Below are 22211 nucleotides of genomic sequence, written 5' to 3' on the forward strand. Positions count from 1 at the left end.
GACTCTCCCACCGTGAGGAAAAGACCTTGTCTTCTTATCCTATCCATGCCCCTCATGATTTTAAAGACTTCTATAAGGTCATCTGTCAGCCTCCGATGCTTCAGAGAAAATAGCTCCAGCCTCTCCCCACAGGTCAACCCCTCCAACCCTGGCAACATCCTTGTAAGTCTTTTCTGAACCCTTGCAAGTCTAACAACATCTTTTCTACAGCAGGGAGACCAAAATTGAATGCAATATTCCAAATGTGGCCTTACCAATGTCCTGTACAGCCGCAACACAATATGCCAACTCCTGTACTTCATTCACTGACCAATAAAGGCAAGCATACCAAACGCCTTCTTCACTGGTCACTGACTAGGGAGTGGAAAGCAGATAGCTGTAAGAAAGGGTTGAAGGGTTTTCAGTTGGTCAATAGCCCCAATGTCATGTCTCTCAATCAGACATGAACAAGTAAAACCTCCCCCTTCTCAACCTGCCAAACCACAAGCCCTAGGATTACTCTTTGGGCTTCTCATGTGGTGCCTGTCCCACCCACTGCTGGTTGAATAACAGCTATGGCTGGATTAGATCCTTAACTGGACATTTAAGAAACTTTAATCAGCAGAAGCAGAGGAAGAGGAGTCCACAAAGTGTATCCTCTGTCCTGCCTCCAAATATGTCTGTTAAGACGGCATTAGATTCCACCTGCTTATCCACTATCTGGTAAGCCTAGACTAAGGCCATAAACATAAGATTCATTCTAACCAATCCAGTAAAGTGTTTAGAAAAAGACTTTGCTATCTAGAGCTAAAATGTGGTTAAAATATGGAACCTGCTTCCACATGTAGATGAGACCCTGAGTATGGATGTTTTTAAAGTAGAAAGTATGAGGGAGACAAGAATACAACAATACTTTGATGGGGTTAAATAAATAAAGATGAGAGGAGTACTATAAGCACTAGTATAAATCTCTTTGGCCTGTTTCTGTGTTGGTTAGCTCAGTTGGCTGGACAGCTGGTTTGTAATGCAGAAGGATGCCAACAGCATAGATTAAATTCGCGTACCAGCTGAGATTAACATGAGGGTCCCACTTCTCAACCAGGCCACTCACCTGAGACATGGAGACCTTTAGGTTAAACTCACTATCAGACGTTTCTCTCAAACAAGACAGCAGACCTATGGTCTGCAACTTTACCTCACTGTGTAATATGTTGTAAGTAATAATTCTATTTTCTTTTAAAGTTGATGTGAAAATAGTTTCATCTTACAAATACGGGGAAAGTAAACTCAAACATATTCTTTCATCATGTAAGCAACAAACTTAGTAATAGTAATTTAAATCCACTTATACTTACCCTCCAATTCCAATAATAAATGTTCTCATTTTGATTTTTAAATGACCTTGAATTAATCTTGCGACTGAATTCAGAAAGCAGTGGTATACAAATCTTGCTGTTACCTAAAAAGAAACGGATATTTATGCTTATGCATTTGTGCAAGCTCAATGAAATTGAGTTGAGTCTCCAACTCCTGTTCCTTTTTCATTTCTTACTTCCTTTATCTTAGAGCTCTCAATCAGTGGTACACAAATGTTTAATTTTGCTATCATTCATATTACATGGTATTTTATCAATTGCATTTTGAATAGGCATTGATATAACATTCCTCGTCAACTCAGTCTATTGTTTCATGGAAGAATTTAATCAAGTCAACCAAACGTTTTTCATTTTAAAAATCCAAGTGGATGTGCATTTATTAGCACATACTTTTCCAATGCTAATTAATCTTGTCTTGGATTTTTGTTTCTAAAAGCATTACATCTTAGTTGACAGAGTTAATCTCTCTCCTCAGTTTCCATCAGGATGTAGGATCTGCAACCTTCCAGTACTTACACCACTCTCATTTCCAAGAACTTAAATGATAGTACTAGTGTCACTGTAATTCACAACCTTAGGTACCTCAGTAACTTAGGATGCAACTCATCCCAACTTTCTACTTGTCAACCTTTTAATTATCTTTATTGTTATACTATCCAATCTCACTGCAACCTCCTACCTTACTGTTAAATTGGGAACATTCTCTTCTTGGAAAGAAAAGGTGCAAACACTCACTAAATGGACTGGATTTTATGGGGCAGTGTGATTTCACTACCAATTCCCTCGCCAAATGATGAGGGAGTCTGCTAATACTGCTACACAGCAACTTAACACCAGGAACAGTATTAATTGTTTTTTTGAGAGACACCTGCCCCAATTTTGGGAGCAGTTCCTGACAAACGATCAGATCACCTGCAACTCAATAGGCTTGGCAGCACCAGTCAGGGTAATGGTTACAGTTGGGAACACAGGTAGTCTCAAGTGCTATGGAGCAAGATTACCTCAGCACTGGAGGTCTTAGCGAAGAGCGCATGGGAAGTTGCTGTTGGGAGGGTGGGGTGGTGCACATTCAAGAGGCTGCAGGAACGTTAAATGGGAAGAATGAGATTATGGGCAGTTGGTGTTGCCTCCAGTTGGGTTGGTGACGATTCGCCACTGATGATTAGCCACTGCCAGTTCTCCACCAGCGTTTCTCCACTGGGGTCATTTAACCTCTGGAGACTATTCGCCACCAGAAATATATATATGTACTGACTGCTTTCCCTCCCAACTGTTCTTTCATACTTCTTATTCCCCTTTATTTACACAACTACATACTACATATTGATCAAAAAAGAGGTAAAATAAATATCATTCTATTGGTTCATATATAAAAATGAGTTACAAACGTTAACCAGAAAAAGGAAATATATTTTAAAAATCTTTGTAATGGCAGTAAAATCTCACATTAATATTAAACAATGAAATTTTAGTTCATTTGATAGTTATGTGCTATCCCTCTAAGATATTCCAAACAATCTCTTTCACCGTATTCAAGAACAATTTTTTGTATTCTATCATCTGCGTCTCCTATCATTCCTTTATTGTCGACTTATATTTTTCATGCTGTTTGTCGTCAGTAAAGATGCTAGGACTGACTGAGGGACATCAGCTACACATTCGTTTATAAGAACACTATAAGAATGTTCACATCGTCAAAACGTAATACTTGAATCACTCTTGGACAGTTTATCAAAAACATATATAAAACCATCATGGTAAAACTTCTTATTTCCATGTTTACTAATAATTTCTGTTTCCATTTTGAAGACTTGAGGGTAAATGGAAAAAAAATACAAGCTCAAAAAAACTCTCCTGTAACGAAAATAAGTTGTTACTGAAACAACGCAAACACTACCTTAACCAATATAACGACAATTTTATATAATTTAGTTATGCTTATTCTCTAACATTTTAAACTTATTTGTGGTGGCGAATCATCTTCAGTGGCCAATGGGCGGTGGCTAAGCGTCCTCGGTGGTCAAAGGGCAGTGGCTAATTGTTGGCGGCGAATCTGCTGTGGCGAATGGTCCCATCCCGCTCCAGGTAGCCCAGGGGACCTGTAAAAGTGGTCCTCACTTCCCTTGTTAAAGCTAATGGACCTCCCTTCTTTATTACAGTCAATGCACTTGTTAGGGCAAGTTGAGGCCCTTACGTAAACAATAATTTGCCTCCTATAAAACTAATGTCAGGCCTTGAGGGCCAGAGGGGGTGTGGATATGCAGCAGGAAAGTTAGTCACAGAAAAGAATTTGCTTCCCTATTTTCAAATGTAAAGAGGGACGTAAAACACACCCCAGTTTCTCATTTGTGCATTCTGCTCACACAACTATGTCTCTTCTTTTGTTACCATTGGATATCCATATCTCAACATGCACCATCCCATCAAATGGTCTCTTTATTGTGTGACTTTTGATTTCTACCATGACAGAATGAACAGATAGCGGTTTTGACAAGGATCACTTTAGTGGTTGCATGATGCAGCGCATCTCATCTCTAAGGCCTGATTTTAAACTCGAAAAAGACTGCAAGGATAAATCAGTGATCTTCAGAACATATCACAAAAGTGTCTATGTAAAACACACATGGTATGAAATTGCAATTTTCACTCAAGGGAAATCACAATGATTGCTAGAAATGGCAATAAAAATAAACTAATGTACAAGGGAAAACGCTGTTGAGGCGGGGTCAGTGCATTCTGTTGACAATGAGTAGATAGATCATTTTTAGTACCAATCCCAGCTTATATTTGATATCTTTAAAGCTGATGGAACAAAAGAATAGGCAAAAATGATTTTTGTGCTGAGGAGTGATAACGCACCTTCAAGAGTCCAACATCTCTTTTTAAAATCCATAAAATGATAAGGCTTTTGCCAGTCTGAATAATGGTACTCTTAAGTGAAAACATTGCACTTTTATTTCTATTTGATCAAATGTGAAGTATTCCAAATATAGAAATCCTCCAAATAGGTTTTCTGAAAATGATCTCTGATACATTCCATTTTGTATATCAGATTAATTTCTTTTCTAATTAGGAATATCTAATGCAAGATTTCAACATTTATCTTGTTTCTGTATGACTTCCAAGGCTATTGTTATTCGTTGGCGTTCTCTTGTGCTGTCAACTCAGGCTGACAACAAAACAACCCAACAAGAATGGCAAGCAACTTTTGCCGTTGGACAAAATAATTGTTCAGTAGTTAATTCAAGATAATTTAGGAGTTTTAAATCATTCTGAGAATGTAGGGATGGCTGAAGTTCATTCTCAGTACCAATTAATCTATTTGCAAATTGCTTTCTGATTTCGTACTTCTGACAAATCATAGATTTCTTGAAATTTTTGTCAGATCATACAAATGTCTGTACTGTCCTTTGCAGATTTTATTTTGATCTTATGCTTTTACCATCAGAAATCTTTGGCTGTTTTCATTTTTAAGAAACACATGATGCATATCAGTGCATTGTGTACAATTTCTGGCATATTATAGTAGTTAAAAGTGGATGGCGTTGCAAAGTAATTTATATAAGATCATGAATTGAAAATCTATGTGAGCTCCTGCATCACAATAACCAATTTATATTCACTTTCAGCTGTGATTGCTAACCTACTTTATATAGAAAATACAAATTCAGAGCAGAATTGGACAATTTGGCCTCTCAAATCTGCTCCACCATTCAATAAGATCATTGCTGAAATATTTGTGTTTTGAATTCCAGATTCCCATTGACCTTGGGGTGAACCTCTGCAGTGCATTTTGGAAATGGTATACATTGTTGTTATTGTATGTTGCTGGTAGAGGAAATGGATACTTTTAGATGTTGTGCCAGTCAAGCGGGCTACTTTGTTCTGCACACTGTCAAACTTCCTGAATGATTCTGGAGTTGCACTCACCCAGACAATTGAGGAATATTCTTTCACACTCGTGACTTATGCCTTGTGGACGACGGATGTCCTTCGGGAGTCAGAAGGTGAATTACTCACTGCAGTATTCCTAGCCTCTGGTCTTCCTTTGCAGCCACTGTATTCATTGGCTAATCCAAGTCACTTTCTTGTGTTGTGGGGAAAGTCACCAACCTCAGAGTTGGGGTGCAATGACAGAGTTTATTGCACAAGGAAATAGCGAAGCTCCGGGGAGAGAAAGACACCAACAGAGGTCAGCTGCAAGTCTTAGAATCATTGAGTCATAGAGATGTGCAGCACGGAAACAGACCCTCCAGTCCAACTCGTCCATGCCGACCAGTTATCTCAGCCCAATCCAGTCCTACCTGCCAGCACTGGGCCCATATCCCTCCAAACACTTCCTATTCATATACCCATGCAGATGTCTTTTAAATGTTGCAATTGCACTAGCCTCCACCACTTACTCTGGCAGCTCATTCCATACACGTACCACCCTCTGCATGAAAACGTTGCCCCTTAGGTCTCGTTTATATCTTTCCCCTCTCACCATAAACCCATGCCCTCTAGTTCTGGACTCCCCTACCCTAGGGAAAAGACTTTGTCGATTTATCCTATCCATGGCCCGCATGATTTGGAGACCAGAATTGCACACAATATTCCAACAGTGGCCTAACCAAAATCCTGTACACCTGCAACATGACCCCCCAACTCCTGTACTCAATACTCTGACCAATAAAGGAAAGCATACCAATTGCTTTCTTCACTATCCTATCTACCTGCGACTCCACTTTCACTAAGCTATGAACCTGCATTCCAAGGTCTCTTTGTTCAGCAACACTCCCTAGGACCTTAACATTACGTATGTAAGTCCTGCTAAGATTTGCTTTCCCAAAATGCAGCACCTCGCATTTATCTAAATTAAACTCCATCTGCCACTTCTCAACCCATTGACCCATCTGATCAAAATCCTATTGTAATCAGAGGTAACCTTCTTCGCTGTCCACTACACCTCCAATTTTGGTGTAATCTGTAAATCTACTAACTATACCTCTTAAGTTCACATCCAAATCATTTCTATAAATGATGAGAAGTAGAGGACCCAGCACCGATCCTTGTGGCAATCCACTGGTCACAGGCCTCCAGTCTGAAAAACAACCTTTTACCACCGTTCGACTGGGTTCAACTGGGACACCACTACTATTATAGCACAAGCCAAACAGAGAACAGCCAGGGAACTCCTAGATGCATGGCACTCATCCACAGATTCAATCAATAAGCGCATCAACCTGGACCCAATATACCGACCACTGCAATGGAACGGACAACCGGAAGCGGCAGATTCAAACCACTACAAATGCCAGAGGAAAGATCACAGAAGCGCTTCACAGGAGGCTCCCAAGCACTGAGGATGTCACCTAGACAGGGGACGAAATGTCTGCAACACAAATTCCCAGCTCAGCGAACAGAACCACAATTTTTACCACCACCTTTGAGCCAGTTCTTTACCCAAACAACTAGTTCTCCCTGTATTCCATGAGTTCTAAACTTGCTAATCAGTCTCCCATGGGGAACCTTGTCGAACGCCTTACTGAAGTCCATATAGATCACATTTACTGCTCTGCTCTCTTCAATCCTCTTTGTTACTTCTTCAAAAAACTCAATCAAATTTGTGAGACATGATTTCCCACGCACAAAGCCATGTTGACTATCCCAAATCAGTCCCTGCCTATCCAAATACATGTACATCCTGTCCCTCAGGATTCCCTCCAACAAGTTGCCCACCACCAGCGTCAGGTTCACTGGTCTATAGTTCTCTAGCTTGTCCTTACCACCTTTCTTAAACATTAGCCAACCTTCAGTCTTCCAGCACCTCACCTGTGACTAGCAATGATACACATATCTCAGTAACAGGCTCAGCAATTATTTACCTACAGAATTCTAGGCTACACCTGATCAGGTCATGGGGATTTATCCATCTTTATGCGTTTCATGATTAGATTAGATTAGATTACTTATAGTATGGAAACAGGCCCTTCGGCCCAACAAGTCCACACTGACCCGCCGAAGCGCAACCCACCCAGACCCATTCCCCTACATTTACCCCTTCACCTAACACTACGGGCAATTTAGCATGGCCAATTCACCTAACCTGCACATTTTTGGACTGTGGGAGGAAATCGGAACACCCAGAGGAAACTCACGCAGGCACAGGGAGAATGTACAAACTCCACATAGACAGTTGCCTGAGGCGGGAATTGAACCCGGGTCTCTGGCGCTGTGAGGCAGCAGTGCTAACCACTGATATCCAGCACTTCCTCCCCTGTATTATAGACATTTTTCAAGTTGTCTATTTCCCTACATTCTATATCTTCAATATCCTTTTCCACAGTAAACACTGATGCAAAATATTCGTTTAGTATCTTCCCCATCTTCTGCTGCTCCACACAAAGGCCACCTTGCTGATCTTTGAGGGGCCCTATTTTCTCCCTAGTCACTCGTTTGTCCTGAATGCATTTATAAAAACCCTCTGGATTCTCTTAACTCTACTTGACAAAGCTATCTCATGTCTCCTTTTTGCCCTCCTGATTTCTCTCTTAAGTATACTCATACTTCCTTTATACTCTTCTAAGGATTCTCTCAATCTATCCTGTCTATACCTGACACATGCTTCCTTCTTTTTCTTAACCAAACCCTCAATTTCTTTAGTCATTCAGCATTCCCAATACCTACCAGCCTTGCCTTTCACCCTAACAGGAATATACTTTCTCCAGATTCTCGGTATCTCACTTCTGAAGGCTTCCCATTTTCCACCCATCCCTTTACCTGCGAACATCTGCCCCCAACCAGCTTTTGAAAGTCCTTGTCTAATACCATCAAAATTGGCCTTTCTCCAATTTAGAACTTCAACTTTTAGATCTGATCTATCCTTTTCCATCTCTATTTTAAAACTTATGGAATTATGGTTACTCCTGCACTCCATGGTCTCTTTGTTCAGCAACACTCCCTCGGACCTTACCATTAAGATTTGCATTCCCATAATGCAGCACCTCACATTTATCTAAATTAAACTCCATCTGCCATTTCTCAGCCTATTGGCCCATCTGATCAAGATCTAATTGTAATCTGAGGTACCTTTGGCTTATAATTTAAGTTTAATCAACAGACATCTCTCAATAAAACATTTAATCAAGAAAGAACTCACTCTACTCACAACTACAGACACATTGTAAGGCCACTCTTAAAATATTCGCTGATCTGTTCTGTGCTGTGACAGCTCCTGATCAGGTTCCTCCAAGATCAGTTGCGATTTTCACTGTTTGTTAATTTTCCCCAAACACACTCCGATGTCTAGCGATACATGAGTTCAACAGCAAAGGCAGTAACTGCGCAGGTTCATTGCTCTGTCAATTAGCAATGTGGGTTTCTTTCTCTCTCTCTCTCTCTTTCTCTCTCTCTCTCCTCCACTTACCTCACCATATGCTTCCTTGTCTGTTCTCTCTTTTAAAAGTGCTGCTGTTGCTGTTCCAAAACAATGCAACAGCATATAAAATGCTGATCCTGGAATTCGAGGAAATCACCTCCAACACCTAAAATACCTCAAAAAAGGAGCAGCTGTTACAGACAGAAATTTTTCCCGTTCTCCATCTTGAATTACCCAGAATCCTTCTCTCGACCCGGAGCACATTTCGAGAATTTTTTATACATCTTGTGATACAATAGGTCAGTGATGAGATTATTGTCTTTGTACATGGTTTGTTTATAGCAATCGGTACAGAATCATTGATAGTTTCGATACAGTCATTGTCAGTTTCAGGGTAGACAATGTCAGCTTCAATGTCTGCATGGAATTCCATTGCTGTAGTAATGGGCGCTAATTGCTCTTCCCGAGAAGGACGATTACTGCAGCCCTGGCCATTAACATTTCGTATTGAGTCTGTATCAAGTTGTTAGCATTTCTATAAGAGGCGCTGGCTGGAGCTAAACACTTCGGCAGGCAGTGTTCGTTACTCATGTGTATTTTCTCCTCCACTCGCCTTAAATTAATCAAGTGCATTGTGCTGGCATTCTGGTGGCCTCAGGCAGTGTCTGTATCTGCTCTGCTGCTTCACTTCATGTTGTGAACCGGCAGCCATCTTATGTGTCAAGTTGGCCAACTGATGGCTCAGAGGCCATCTTGTCTGTCACCCTGCCCCGTGCCATCTCCCTCTTCACTAGTAACCTCTAGGGTGTTGATACTGGGGGACGAATGATACTGATCATTATACAAACACCAATTGAGGGAGGGAACCTTTGAAAAAGATTGGGTCGAGGACACTAATAATGAATACCTGTGGAGGTGTGCCGGAACTTAGATGACTGATCACAAACATCTTTGCTTCTGCAAGTTATGACTCCAACTAGTTAAAGAATTTACCCTCTCCTGATACTTATTGACTTCATTTTTGCCAGGGCTCCTCCGTGTCATAATCAGTCAAATGCAACCTTGATATCAAGAGCAGTCACTCTCACTTCACCTCCAGAATTCTATATGTGAACCATATAGGAGGTCATAAGGAGATCAGAAGCTGAGTGGTTTTGGCAGAACACAAAATCAGCATCAGTCAGCAGGTTATTGCTAAGCAAGTGTTGCTTGTTGATACCTTCTATCATTTTACTGGTGATCAAGAGTCAACTAATGGAGCACTAATTAGATGGGTTCGATTTGTCCTGGCTTTTGTGTACAAGATTTGGCTGGGCAATCATTCACTTGTCGTGTACATATATATCAATGTTGGAGAAGAACTGGAGCAGCTTGGCTAGGGGTGTGGCAAGTTCTGGAACACTTCAATGTTTTTAATACAGTTGCTGGAATGTTGTCAGAATCCACAGCTTTTGCAGTAGCCAGTGTCTACAACTGTTTCTTGATATCACATGGAGTGAGCCGAATTGGCCAAAGGATGGCAACTATGATGCTATGGACCTCTAGAAGAGGCAAAGATTGATCATCCAGTTGGGCTGCTGGCTGAAGACTGTGTTGCATTCTTCAGCCTCATCGTTTGCTGGCTGCCCCTAACATTGAGGATGGAACTTTTTATGCAGGCTCCTTCTCCAGTGAGTTGTTTAATTGTCCACCAGCTTTTACAAGTGGATGTAACAGGACAATAGAGGTCAAATCTGATGCCCTGGTTGTGGGATTGCTGAGTACTATTACTTATTGCTTATGTTGTTTGGTGCACAAGTTATCTGATTTTATAGCTTCACCAGGGTGACACCTCAATTTTAGACATACCCTCCTGCATTCTTCACTGAACCAGGCTTGACCCCTGGCTTGATGATAATGCTGGAGTGCGGGATATGCTGGGCCATGAGGTTCAGAATGTGTTGGATTCTGAGTCTCTTGCTGTTGATGGCCTATGACATTTCACGAATGCTAGACCTGTTCAAAGTCTATTCCATTTAGTGCAATGAAAGTGCGACACAACTCAATATAAGGAATTTTCAAATTGAAGGCAGGACATGGTCTCCATAAGGACTATGCAGTGGTCACAGTTAGCAATAATATAATGGACAAATGCATTTGTGGCAGACAGATTAGTGAGGATAAGGTCAAGTACGTCTTGCTTTCCAGTTGGTTCTCTCCCCACCTGCTGCAGTCCTAATCCAGCAGCAATGTACTTTAGCACTCAATCAGCTCAATCAGTAGTGCTGCTGCTGAGCAACTCTGGATGGTGGACACTGAAACATCCCATCCGGAATTCATTCTGTAGACTTGCCATCCTTAGTGCCCCGAAGTGACATTCTGCTTCCGGTAAGATAGCAGTAGAGTAGAAAGCTCCAGCCGGAGCTCGTCCACTCTGCTCATTCTTTGCCTTTTTCTTTTTTTTTATCTTCCTCTTTGCTTCCCTTCTGTTCTGTCTTCTTGGACTTAAGACACTCAGCCCTGGCCTCCACCTCCGAACCAACGTTGGACTGCAGTGACAAATGGCCTGAAGTGGAGTCGCCAGTGGCCCTAAGCGAAGTAGGGGTGGCAGCCCCGGTGTGGGAGCTGGGGCACCAGCCAAGTGCGGATCATGACAGCAGCCAGGGGTCAGACCATTTGGAGGCCTCTGTACAGGTCTACTCCTTTTAGAGAGAGACTTGTCTTTTTAACTTTGCTTCTTGTTTTTATGATTATACTGTGTATAGCTGTAATATAACTTTTATTTTCATAATTTCTCAATTAGAGAGTCATAGAGTCATACAGATATACAACATGGAAACAGACCCATTGGTCCAGTTCGTTCATGTCAATGAGATGTCCCGAATAAATCTATTTCCATTTGCCAGCAGTTGGCCCATATCCATCTACACCCTTCCTATTCATATATCCATCCAGATGCCTTTTAAATATTGTAATTGTCCCAGCCTCCTCCACTTCCTCTGCCAGCTCATTCCATATATGTAAAACTTGCCCCTTATGCCTCTTTTAAATCTTTCCCTTCTTACCTTAAATCCACCTCTAATTTTTGACCGCCCCAGGGAAAAGAACTTGTCTATTTACCCAATCCATGCCCCCTCATGATTTTATAAACCTCTATAAGGTCATCCCTCAGCCTCCGAAACTTCAGGAAAAATAGCCCCAGCCTCTATCTTTAGCTCAAACCCTCCAACGCCGGCAACATCCTTGTAAATCTTTTCTGAACGCTTTTGTAACAGGGAGACCAGAATTGCAAGCAGTATTCCAACTGTTGCCTAACCAACGTCCTGTACAGCTGCAATATGACATCCCAAGTTCCGATATTCAATGCAATAAAGGCATGCATACCAAACGCCTTCCTCACTATCCTATCTAACTGTGACTCCAATTTCAAGGAACGATATACCTGCACTCCAAGGTTTCTTTGCATTGAAATAAATGCAGTTCAATTTATTAGTCCTACCTTGTCCCTGCCTGACCTGACTGTTTGACTCGCGTATGTTCTCAACTGTACCAGTCTCAGATTGATCTCTTTCCTTGAATCTCCCTGGGTTCTTGACCCCCCCATCCCGCCACCTTACTAGTTTAAATCCTCCCGAGCAGCTCTCGCAAATCTACCTATCAGTATATTAGTCCCCTTCCAATTTAGGTGCAAACCGTCCTTCTTGTACAGATCACTTCTACCCCAAAAGAGATTCCAATGATCCAAAAATGTGAATCCTTCTCCCATACACCAGCTCCTCAGCCATGCATTCATCTGCTCTATCTTCCTATTCCTGCCCTCACTAGCTCATAGCACAGGGAGTAATCCAGATATTACTACTCTCAAGGACTGCCTTCTTAAATTCCTGCCTAACTCTCTGTAATCTCCCTTCAGCATCTCAACCTCGTTGGTTCTAATGTGGACAATGATCTTTTGCTGGCCCCTTTCCCCATGAGTACATTCTGCACCCTCTGAGACATCCTTGATCCTGGCACCAGGGAAACAACACACCATTCTGATTTTTCGCTGCTGGCCATAGAAACGTTTGCCTGTACCTCGGACTACAGAATCCCCTAACACAATTGATCTCTTGGAACCTGCCGTACCCCTCATTGCTTTAGAGCCAGTCTCAATACCAGAAACTTGGGTGTTTGTGCTACGTTCCCCTGAGAATCCATTACCCCCTACATTTTCCAAAACAACATACTTGTTTGAAATGGGTATAGCCACAGAAAGCTCTTGCACTAGCTACCTACTTCTCTTATCTTTCCTGGAGTTAATCCATCTATGTGACTGTATCTGAGACTTTCCCACCTTCCTATAACTGTCATCCATCAAATACTGTTGCTGTTGCAAATTCCTTATTGCTTCTAACTGTCTCTCCAATCAATCCATTCGATCTGATAAGATTCGCAACAAACAGCATTCAGTGCAGATATAATGCACAGTAACCCTTAAACTCTCTTTAAACTCCCACATCTGACAAGAAGCGCATATCACTCTACTAAAGGCCATTTTTGCTCCTTCACAATCTACAAACCCAAAAAATAACACTGTCTTATTCCTCTACAAAACACTGCCCCAGGTTAAATTAATAGTTACAGCTTATACTTAAGTTTAATCAAGAGACATATCTCAAAAATATATAATCAAGAAAGAACCCACTCTACTCTCCACTGTAGACTTTCTGTAGGTCCCACTTAAAAAAAAAATACACTTATCTGCTTCTGTGCTGTGAACTTCACCCAAACAGTTCCTCCAAGATCAGTTGTGAATTTTACTGTGTTAATTTTCCCAGACGCACACCAAAGTCCAACAATACATGAATTCAAACAGCAAAGGCAGTAATTGTGCAGGTTCCCCTGGAGGAACTTTTTTTTGAACTCCTGCCTAACCGCCTCCATTCTCTCCTCAGAATCTTGTACTTTTCCTTTCCTATGTCATTAGTTCCAATGTGTACAACAAACTCCTGCTGATCCCTCTCCCCTTTGAGAATATTCTGCATCCTTTCTGACATATCCTTGATCCTGGCTCCAGGGAGGCAACATACCATTCTGATGTCTCGTTGTCGGCCGCAGAAATATCTGTCTGTGCCTCTTACCAGACAGCCCCTTATCACAATCGATCGCTTGGAACCTGGCATACCCCTCATTACATGAGAGCCAGTCTCAGTACTAGAAACCTGGCTGTTAGTGTCACACTCCCCGAGAGTCAATCATTGCCTACATTTTCTAAAACAGCATAATTTTTAGGAATAGCCACAGGACACACCTGCACTACCTGCCTCCATTCCCTACCTTTCCTGGAGGTAACCCATCTACCTGGCTGTAGCTTCAGTTTATCTCCCTCCCTGCAACTATCATATCCCCACCTTTTGTAAATTCCTCATTGCCTCTAACTGCCGGTCCAACCAATCTGTGCGATATGCTAGGATTCACATCCAAACACACTTCCTGCAGACCAAATCATCAGTAAACACTTCCAGAAAGTTGAAATAAAAATAGAAAATTCTAGAAATCCTGAGGTCAGGCAGGATTTATTTGACATACTTTGTGCATTTACAAACATGCAATAAAAGAACTACTTTCCATGTTATTGTGTACCATCTTGGCTTGATTCCATCCAGCAATTTACTACATTTTACTTTAAAGCTACCAGAGCTTTCCCAATCCTTGGTACACCATGTTTCTCTTTACTAATACTAAACCTGATTATCATCCGCCAATCAAGTTAGATTAAACTGTCCCTAAAACATGAACAATCCAACCCATGGGGACATTAGTTCTGACTTGTTTGAGATGCAACTGTCCAGCCTGTACCGTACCTCATCCCTGAAAACTGATCCAATATTCCTGTTACGAAACTTGTTCTCCTGCAAGATCTAATTAGCCAAACACACATCTATTCTAACCTTTTATTTTTATCCTCGCTCGTGTGTGAATGAAGATAAATCTGGAAATTGCCATCTCTAATGTCTTGCTTAATTATTCTTTTTCCTTCCTCCCAAAGGTGAAGCTGCAGAAGTTCCAATCCACTTTCTGCTTATGTCACTGGTACGGAAATGAGAACTGTCAGCTGTTCAGCCTCCTCTTTCAAAATTCCCTATATTCCCAAAATTCCCAAATCTCATCTGCACCTGCAGAAAAGCATGTCAGTTCTCCTAACTACAAAATTCCCAATCACCATTGCTCTTCCAATTTTTCCTTTCTCCATGTACAGCTCAGCCACTGGATGGTGCCATGGGTCTGATTGTACTCTCTAAACGAACTCTCTCAAACTGAATACTGGTTAGTGAGTGAATGTCTTTTGAAGACTACTACAACATCTGCTTGATCCTTTTCATCTGTATGGCTGTGTCCCCCATTACCTCTCTGCCTGCACATTTTTAATTTGCGACTAACTCCCAAAACGCTATCATGATGTCACGAATGCACTGCAGTCGTCCCAACTACTTCCCAACCTCTGAAAATTGAAACTTGGATGCCAACACTTCCTGAACCTGGTTATCAAGGACTAATGAAATGTCCTGGATTTCCCACATTGTGCATAAGCAGTCCACATGCTTAAAGCTGCCACTCTATGTATTAAGCTATAAACTTATAAACACATTGAAGGCTGAAAGAAAAAAAAACTCACCATTTATTCAACTGCTTCTTTTTCTGTGCAATTTCATTTTGAAGTTCTATCTCTCTCCTTTGTGTTTCTGCTGTTTTAGTTCTTGACAAACTCTAAAAATATGAAACACATAAATGCTTAGTATGCTGACAATTTATAAACCTGCCATAAAAGTCTCAGAAACAAAAACGGAAGTTGCTGGAAAAGCTCAGCAGGTCTGGTAGTATCTGTGACCTTTCCTCAGAACCGGATCCAAAAAGTTAACTTTAATTTCTCTTCACTGATATTGATGGACCTGATGAGATTTTCTCGCAACTTCTGTTTTTGTTTCTGATTTACAGCATCCACAATTCTTTTTGGTTTTTATTTCATAAAAATCTCAGGTTCTACTGCTTTTGTAGCATTTAAATCGTGTTTTAATATCTGCGATGTGTAATTTGCTTTTGCTATTATTTTCATATCTCTGCTCTGTTCCTGCTCTTTTGTGAGCAATACTTCAAAAAGTACTGCACTGGCTATAAAGATCTTTGGGGTATCCAGAGGGTGTAAAGGGCACTGTTTAAATGCAAGTATTTCTTCACATTTTAAGATTTAATCTCTACTCCCTTTAAAATCATAAACACTTAAAATTACATTAAATTGTTTAGGGGAAGATCTTACATAACTTCTTCAGGAATTGTTTAAATTTATTATCTTTGACTGCTTTCCCATTGTTATCCCTTAATACTCAACTGCGAGAACAGATTCTGAATACCACTCTCGTTTCTTTACCGTGAACCTTATTCTGAACAATGCTGTAACAGTTGAGCTATTGAGCATCATGCAGAATCAGTGTTCCTTATCTCCAAGCAACAAAATGCCAAAATATGAATTTTAATCCTCAGCTGCGAAGAAGGGTCATGTTGACTTTGTGTCTTTCTCCACAGATCTGGGAGTTTCTCTAGCACTTTCTACTATTGTTTCAGATCCCCAATATCTGCAATTCTTTGATTTTGTTTGCAAATTTATTCACTTTGACCAGATGTCTTGTACACAAAGCAGAGGGAACACAGGACCACTCACCCTCAACATCACAACAGAGTTAAACCTCTGAACAGTCACTTGAAGGAGACTAGAATTCAATCTCACTCAGTTTTAAATTAATTCACGAAGTGAGACATTATAAATGTATAGCTCCTAATTCAACAACCCATCAACTTATATGCACAAGTAACTACAGGTGAAATTAGCAAATCTGACATTGGCACACAAGTCTCCTTTATCACAGAGGGTGTGTAAATTAGAAGCTTGCCCATCATTATTAACTCACCAATTAATAAACTGCTGAGCCTGTCAGAGTCAACTGCAAGCATTTTCTCACCGCTCACTTCATTCATTGGTCATTAAACTGGAAAACGTTTGGGAATGCTTTACACCTGGTAAATTGATGCAGCTCAAAGATGGAAGAAATGGCTTAGCCCCAAAATTGCGGTTGTGTGTAACAGCAGAGTCTGCTGGAGGTGCCAACATGTGTATTTTAAAGTTCATTTCACCATTGTTTTGAACTAGTTATGAGAAATAAATCAACCCTAAGAAAGAAAAGAGGGATTGAAAGGCCTTTCTATAGGGGGATATGACCCACTTCCTGTTCATGATATAACCTCCCTCCCACATGACATCCTGTTTTCAAAGTGTCTTAACATCCCTTAATGTTTTCTTAGCTTGTCAAGAGCAAAAGTTCCAATTTTCTATCACCAAAAATATAGAAAACCAGTTGTATGTGAATAATGAAAAAAATTAGCATGAGATGTGTCTCAAAAATAATTTAATGTTCTTGTATCACCCAAGGACAAAAACCTAAGCATGTATTTCTCAAAATTTAATCATTTTGATATTTTATTTAGCCTTGAAATATCTTTGACAGTAGCATGCCTCACCATTGTACTTGTCAAATACATCAAAATGAACATTTTGCCTTGTTTGACTACAGAGCTAATCAAGCTTCACAAATGTTTTATTTCTTTTGTAGCTGTGACATCCTCTTTCTGTCATCGCCTGGTATGATTAACTGGGATAAGACTAACACTCCTTCAACAGAAGTGCTGCTTTAAAGTTGCTAAAAAAAAACCACATTTCATGAGGACTGGTTTAATGAAAGTTGGCTTTCTTCAACTCAAATGTTTTAGTGGTATCAAAATAAGCTTTAGTGGTATCAAAGTATTCAAATAATTTTGTGATACATGTTGATGAACTTCTTTCAGATTTGAGAGATATATTACTAATAAGGTGAAATTCAAATTTAAGATTGAATTCAGGCTTCTAGGGCTTTTAAATAGATTGACTTAGACATTAATTGGCATAAGTTATTCACAACTAACACCAGAGTGTGGATCACTCGTGGTCAGCACTCTTGCACGGGGAACAAGAGTATATCCACGACAACCTTCTAAGATGTCAAATCGTGGGAAATAGCTGTAGCTTACTAAAAATCCACCTACTTACCACGGCAAATTGAATATACTTCCTCATAAATTGATTCCAATGTGGATTGTTCCATTCTTTTGCTGGCATACCTGTTCAGTAAATGCAACTAGTGCTTCAGATAGAACTTTATTTTTTCCTCCATTGAGGATTTTTCCTGCAAAGCTAGTGTCAGGGCTCTCAACCTTGCTTGTCTCAACCTTACGTACACTTCTGCCCTCACCACTTCCCCATCTCAGAAACCTCGAGTTCTTGTTTTGAACTCCACTCCACTGGTATTCCATATTGATTAGGTCAGTTGCCGTTGCCATAGTTAATTAATATGCTAAGATGCCACTGAACACACGGTCCCTTCTCCTCCAGTACTGTGAAGAGCTCTTTCACTGTCTGTTAGGCTGGTTCACGCAGTAAACCCATCCTTACTGCCCACGCTAACTTCCACGAAATACAACGCCTGCCTTTCAACTCGCTCCTTCCTGTCATCCAGAGCGTCAGAATCACATCCTTGAAGCTAAATAACGAGCTACTTTCACGTCTTTTAGTTAATAGACGACATTGTTCTTCTCCTCATACTCTGTGTTTTATGGGATCAGTGTAAGTTCGAGAACAATTCACTGTGTGAAAGGTGACTCCTCTCCAGGCACCTGGTGAGCGGCCTCGACAGCAGGAGCTCTAATACCCCAGCTCCCCCCAACCCAAACGTTATTATACAAACATGGGAATACTCAGCAGATCACGGAAAGGTTCAAAACAAAAAAAAATCCGATATTTTTTCGGGTCATTGGCTTTTCTTCAGCGGCCAACCATTTACCTGTTTCATCTCAATCTCCCATAGCTCCGGTGACGTCAACTCACACATTTTGGGAAGGGGGAGGGGTGAGAATCCCGGGGACTGACGTCGCTACGTACCACAGGGGAGCGTGGGATGCGTTTGGTGACATCATAATACACGACGTGAAAGGCGGGACGCGTCTCGTTACATCAACAGCACGTTGCAAGGGTGGGGATTCCGCTCGTGACGTCGTTCCGCTCGGCGTAATGGGCGGGGCGTCAATGTCCGTACTTCCTGGTTCCACCCCGCGCTTGAGACTTCCTCAATCCGGTGTAGTATTTGAGGAGATCCTGTGGTAGGAGTGACCTTAGACTTTGTTTAAGTCGAAAAAGTTGCACATTAATTGCCGTAATAATGTCGAAACCGCCGCCTAAACCGGCCAAGCCAGGTAAGGTGTCCTTTTCCTACAGGTTTAAAGAACTTAAATGTCAAATTGATTGACTTGGGTCTTTTTTCCTCCCAAAGAGAAGTTGATGCCACATCTCCCCAGAGTACACTTCATTATAGCTGTCATTATTATATCTCTGACTCGAATTTTCAACGCAGTCTAATCCACTTTTCATCGCTCGTGGTTTTCAATTACAATTCTCCATGTGCTTGATTCTTGCTTCGTTTAATCGTTTTCCAGTTAGACAATATTTTGGTACTTTGCTGCGCCATAAATGTGAAGGTTTGCGTTTGAGTGTGGGTAAGTTTCCTTTCCTTCCCCTCCTCTTGGTTTGAAAGCAGCTCCGTTCCATGGGTGGGGTGTAGGAGTGGGGTGTAGGAGTAGCCGTTCTTGTGATTGACAATTTCGCAGCTCCTCTCTGGCGAAAAAGAAAACTGTAAATATTTAATATCTTCCAGGTTGTGTTTATTTGTGGTGTCAAGTTGTGACCTCGTGTTAATATAAAAACAGCCATCTTCCAGGGTCTGGTGGTTAAATGGTTCTGTAGCATATCTTTTCAAACGCCAGTTTGTCATTCTTTGTGCATGCACAACTCGCATTTGTGGGTTACCACTAACGATCATAATTGAGGTTTTTTTCCAAATATGACTTAAAGCATTAATTAAACTAAATTTTATGTTATTTATTCGTGCTGTGAAGAAGCTTGTGCAACAACCAAAAGGGGTTTATTTACTTGAGAGATGCGATAGGACTGATTGTTGACTGGTGCAAACAGGAAATTTAACAATTGGATAATAGCAGAATTTTACTACCCAAACCAATTCTTGAAATATAAACAGTTCGGTTGCTTTAGGCCTGTATTAGCTGTTCAATATCCCTGGAGCCTCTCCATTAGACTGATCAAATGCATGCCTTTATTTAATATCCTGGCAAACAAAACTGAGGAGAGAGTGAGGACTGCAGATGTTGGAGATCAGAGTTGAAGAGTGTGGTACTGGAAAAGCACACCTGGTCATGCAGCCTGAGGTCATGCAGCCTGAGGACAATCAACATTTTGGGCATAGGCCTTTCATCAGGAGTGAGGCTTGAGCAAAAGTGTGACCCTGAGATGTAGTAGTATGATCTCTAATCATTGGATACCTTGCATTTTATGTGAGCCCAAATTCAGTTCTTCTGATGGTGCATGCTGATAAGCTCTCCAATGAGTCATTGACACCCTTTTTAGATGAATAAACAGGTTTATTGTATAAAATTAATTAACAATGCAATTTTCATAATTTATTGTTTTGTACTGTAGTATCAAAACTAATAGATTCAGCTTACTTTGCCCCTGAAATGAATTCTCCTCACTTTACTATCCATGCCATATATCATCATGTTTTTGCTACCAGATAGAACTACTGCTTAATTATATCTCACCACTGTCCCTCCAACCAGCATAGCTTGAGAGTAGTAGCATTTAACTTCTGTTGCCTGTTTTGTCTAAGATTCATTGTAACAATGAATGGAAGTCATTCTAAAATTACATATGTGAATTTCTTCAAATATTCACTATTAAAACAAACATTTGTCTTGAAATATATTCTTTTAACCATTTTTGAAGGGATGGAGTGAGCTACATCCTTTGACTATGCAATTAAGTGGCATCTGACAAGTTTAAAGATTTTTGGACATGCAGTGTAAATTACCAGATTCGCTCTGAATAGTAATATATGCAGTTCATTAACTATCTCACTAGCTTTACTTGTGAGAGGACTAAAAATAGAGTTGACCATTGATATTTCTTTTAAATCCACAACCCAGTGCCAGTCCCTCTGTTTGCTCATAGTAATGGCAATTCATTCCTAACATACAACCAAAGCCTGTATTTGGATATTGCCTTTAACTTTAGTGAAACATCCCGAGACACTTAATATGATTGTTTATTAAATAGACTCTGAAACTGAGCCATGGAAGCAAATGCAAGGACAGTTGACCAACAGCTTTCCCAAAGAGTTTTGAAGCAGAAAGGAAAGGTGGCAGATGAGAGGAAGAAATTCTAACACTTGGGGCTGGATTAATTGAAGATATGGAACAATTTCAAACAAAAGTACCAAACAGAATTGCATGAGTGCAGATAACTTGGAATCTTGGGAATTGAAGGAAGCCATAGAGAGAACACTTCCCATCCTTTTTTTTAATGGACAATATCAATTGAATGGTAGTGGAATGGGAAGATAAGAAATGCTATGTCTAAAATAAAACATATGGCAGTGTTTCGCTGCGGTGATCCTTGTGGAGAAGGTGATCTGCTTCAGTAACTTAATTAGCAGCTGGCCACCTAGACAATGTACACCTTCAATATTCATGTTTCAGTAAGTTGATCTGTTCTGAGTGAGACATCATGGACTACATCTAAGCTGTTATTCCCGCCAGGCAGAGTCAATGATGCAGAGCTTCAAGTTGATGTGTCTTTGGGCAAAATATGAAAGCTCTGTTTTCGAGAAGAGCACATCCAAAGTGGCTTTCTTCTGAAAAGAGGGCTGTTTTCTTTGAGGACCAGGGATTTTCATTGTAACTATTAATTAAAAACAGTCTTTTAGATACTGGAACTAAGGAAATGTCTGTTTTTCAATAGCTATGAATTCTTAAGTATTACTCAGGTGAAAGGCTAGTGGGTGGTTGTCAAACTGTCAAAACAACCAAGTATTTGACCTTGTGTTGTTCATGTTACGCGTTAGATCAATGGCGCAAAAACATGTACATCAGCAATGATCAGGGATGGAAATAATGCTTTTGATAAGATGTGTGGCTTTTTAAACTTAAAAGTGTAAAATAATTAACTTTGCATATGATGAACTTTAGCTTTACATGAATAGAACCAATTTAATAAAATGTCTAAAGCGCATCACAGGAGTGTTGCAAAATGTAATGTGCACTGGGCCACAAGATTAGGTCAGGTGACCAAAAGCTTTGTCAGGCATGTGTTGAGCTGACTGGGGGGAATGTATTGGAATATTCCTGTGTAGAAGTAACAACAAAGCTATGAAAGAGTTTTGTACCAGATGAGCTGAGACTTTGGGGTAAGTGGGTGATGTAGAGATGAATTAGTGGTCCTAGTGACTGTGTTTATATGTTGGAAGCTCAACATTACAAACTGGACACCAAACTAAGGGGACTAAGGGTTCAAAGAGCAAATTTGCATTTGGAGTGATGTGCAGCAT

General features: G+C 40.6%; 2 protein-coding genes across 3 annotated transcripts in view; one reads left to right on the plus strand and one right to left on the minus strand.

Annotated features, from left to right (window-relative positions):
- Positions 1 to 18756, minus strand: part of LOC140486227 (nicotinamide riboside kinase 1-like) — a 45240-nt gene extending 26484 nt beyond the window's left edge. The window contains exons 1-3 of one of the 2 annotated variants that reach the window (XM_072585080.1): positions 18600 to 18756; positions 15350 to 15441; positions 1335 to 1438 (exon numbers count right to left, since the gene is read on the minus strand). In XM_072585080.1, the coding sequence (XP_072441181.1) occupies positions 1335 to 1438; positions 15350 to 15352 (107 nt within the window). In that variant the 5' untranslated portion in view covers positions 15353 to 15441; positions 18600 to 18756. Of the gene's footprint in view, positions 1 to 1334; positions 1439 to 15349; positions 15442 to 16637; positions 16658 to 18599 lie in introns of those variants that run through there. The other variant, XM_072585090.1, reaches the window with a different exon arrangement.
- Positions 18757 to 18851: 95 nt separating this feature from the next.
- The window catches only part of ostf1 (osteoclast stimulating factor 1), an 85732-nt gene continuing 82372 nt past the window's right edge, over positions 18852 to 22211 (plus strand). Inside the window, exon 1 of the mRNA XM_072585104.1 lies at positions 18852 to 19008. Coding sequence (XP_072441205.1) covers positions 18975 to 19008 — 34 coding nt within the window. The 5' untranslated portion in view covers positions 18852 to 18974. The remainder of the gene's footprint in view (positions 19009 to 22211) is intronic.

This window comes from Chiloscyllium punctatum, chromosome 2 (genome assembly GCF_047496795.1).
Source record: "Chiloscyllium punctatum isolate Juve2018m chromosome 2, sChiPun1.3, whole genome shotgun sequence".
Classification (NCBI taxonomy): Eukaryota; Metazoa; Chordata; class Chondrichthyes; order Orectolobiformes; family Hemiscylliidae; genus Chiloscyllium; species Chiloscyllium punctatum.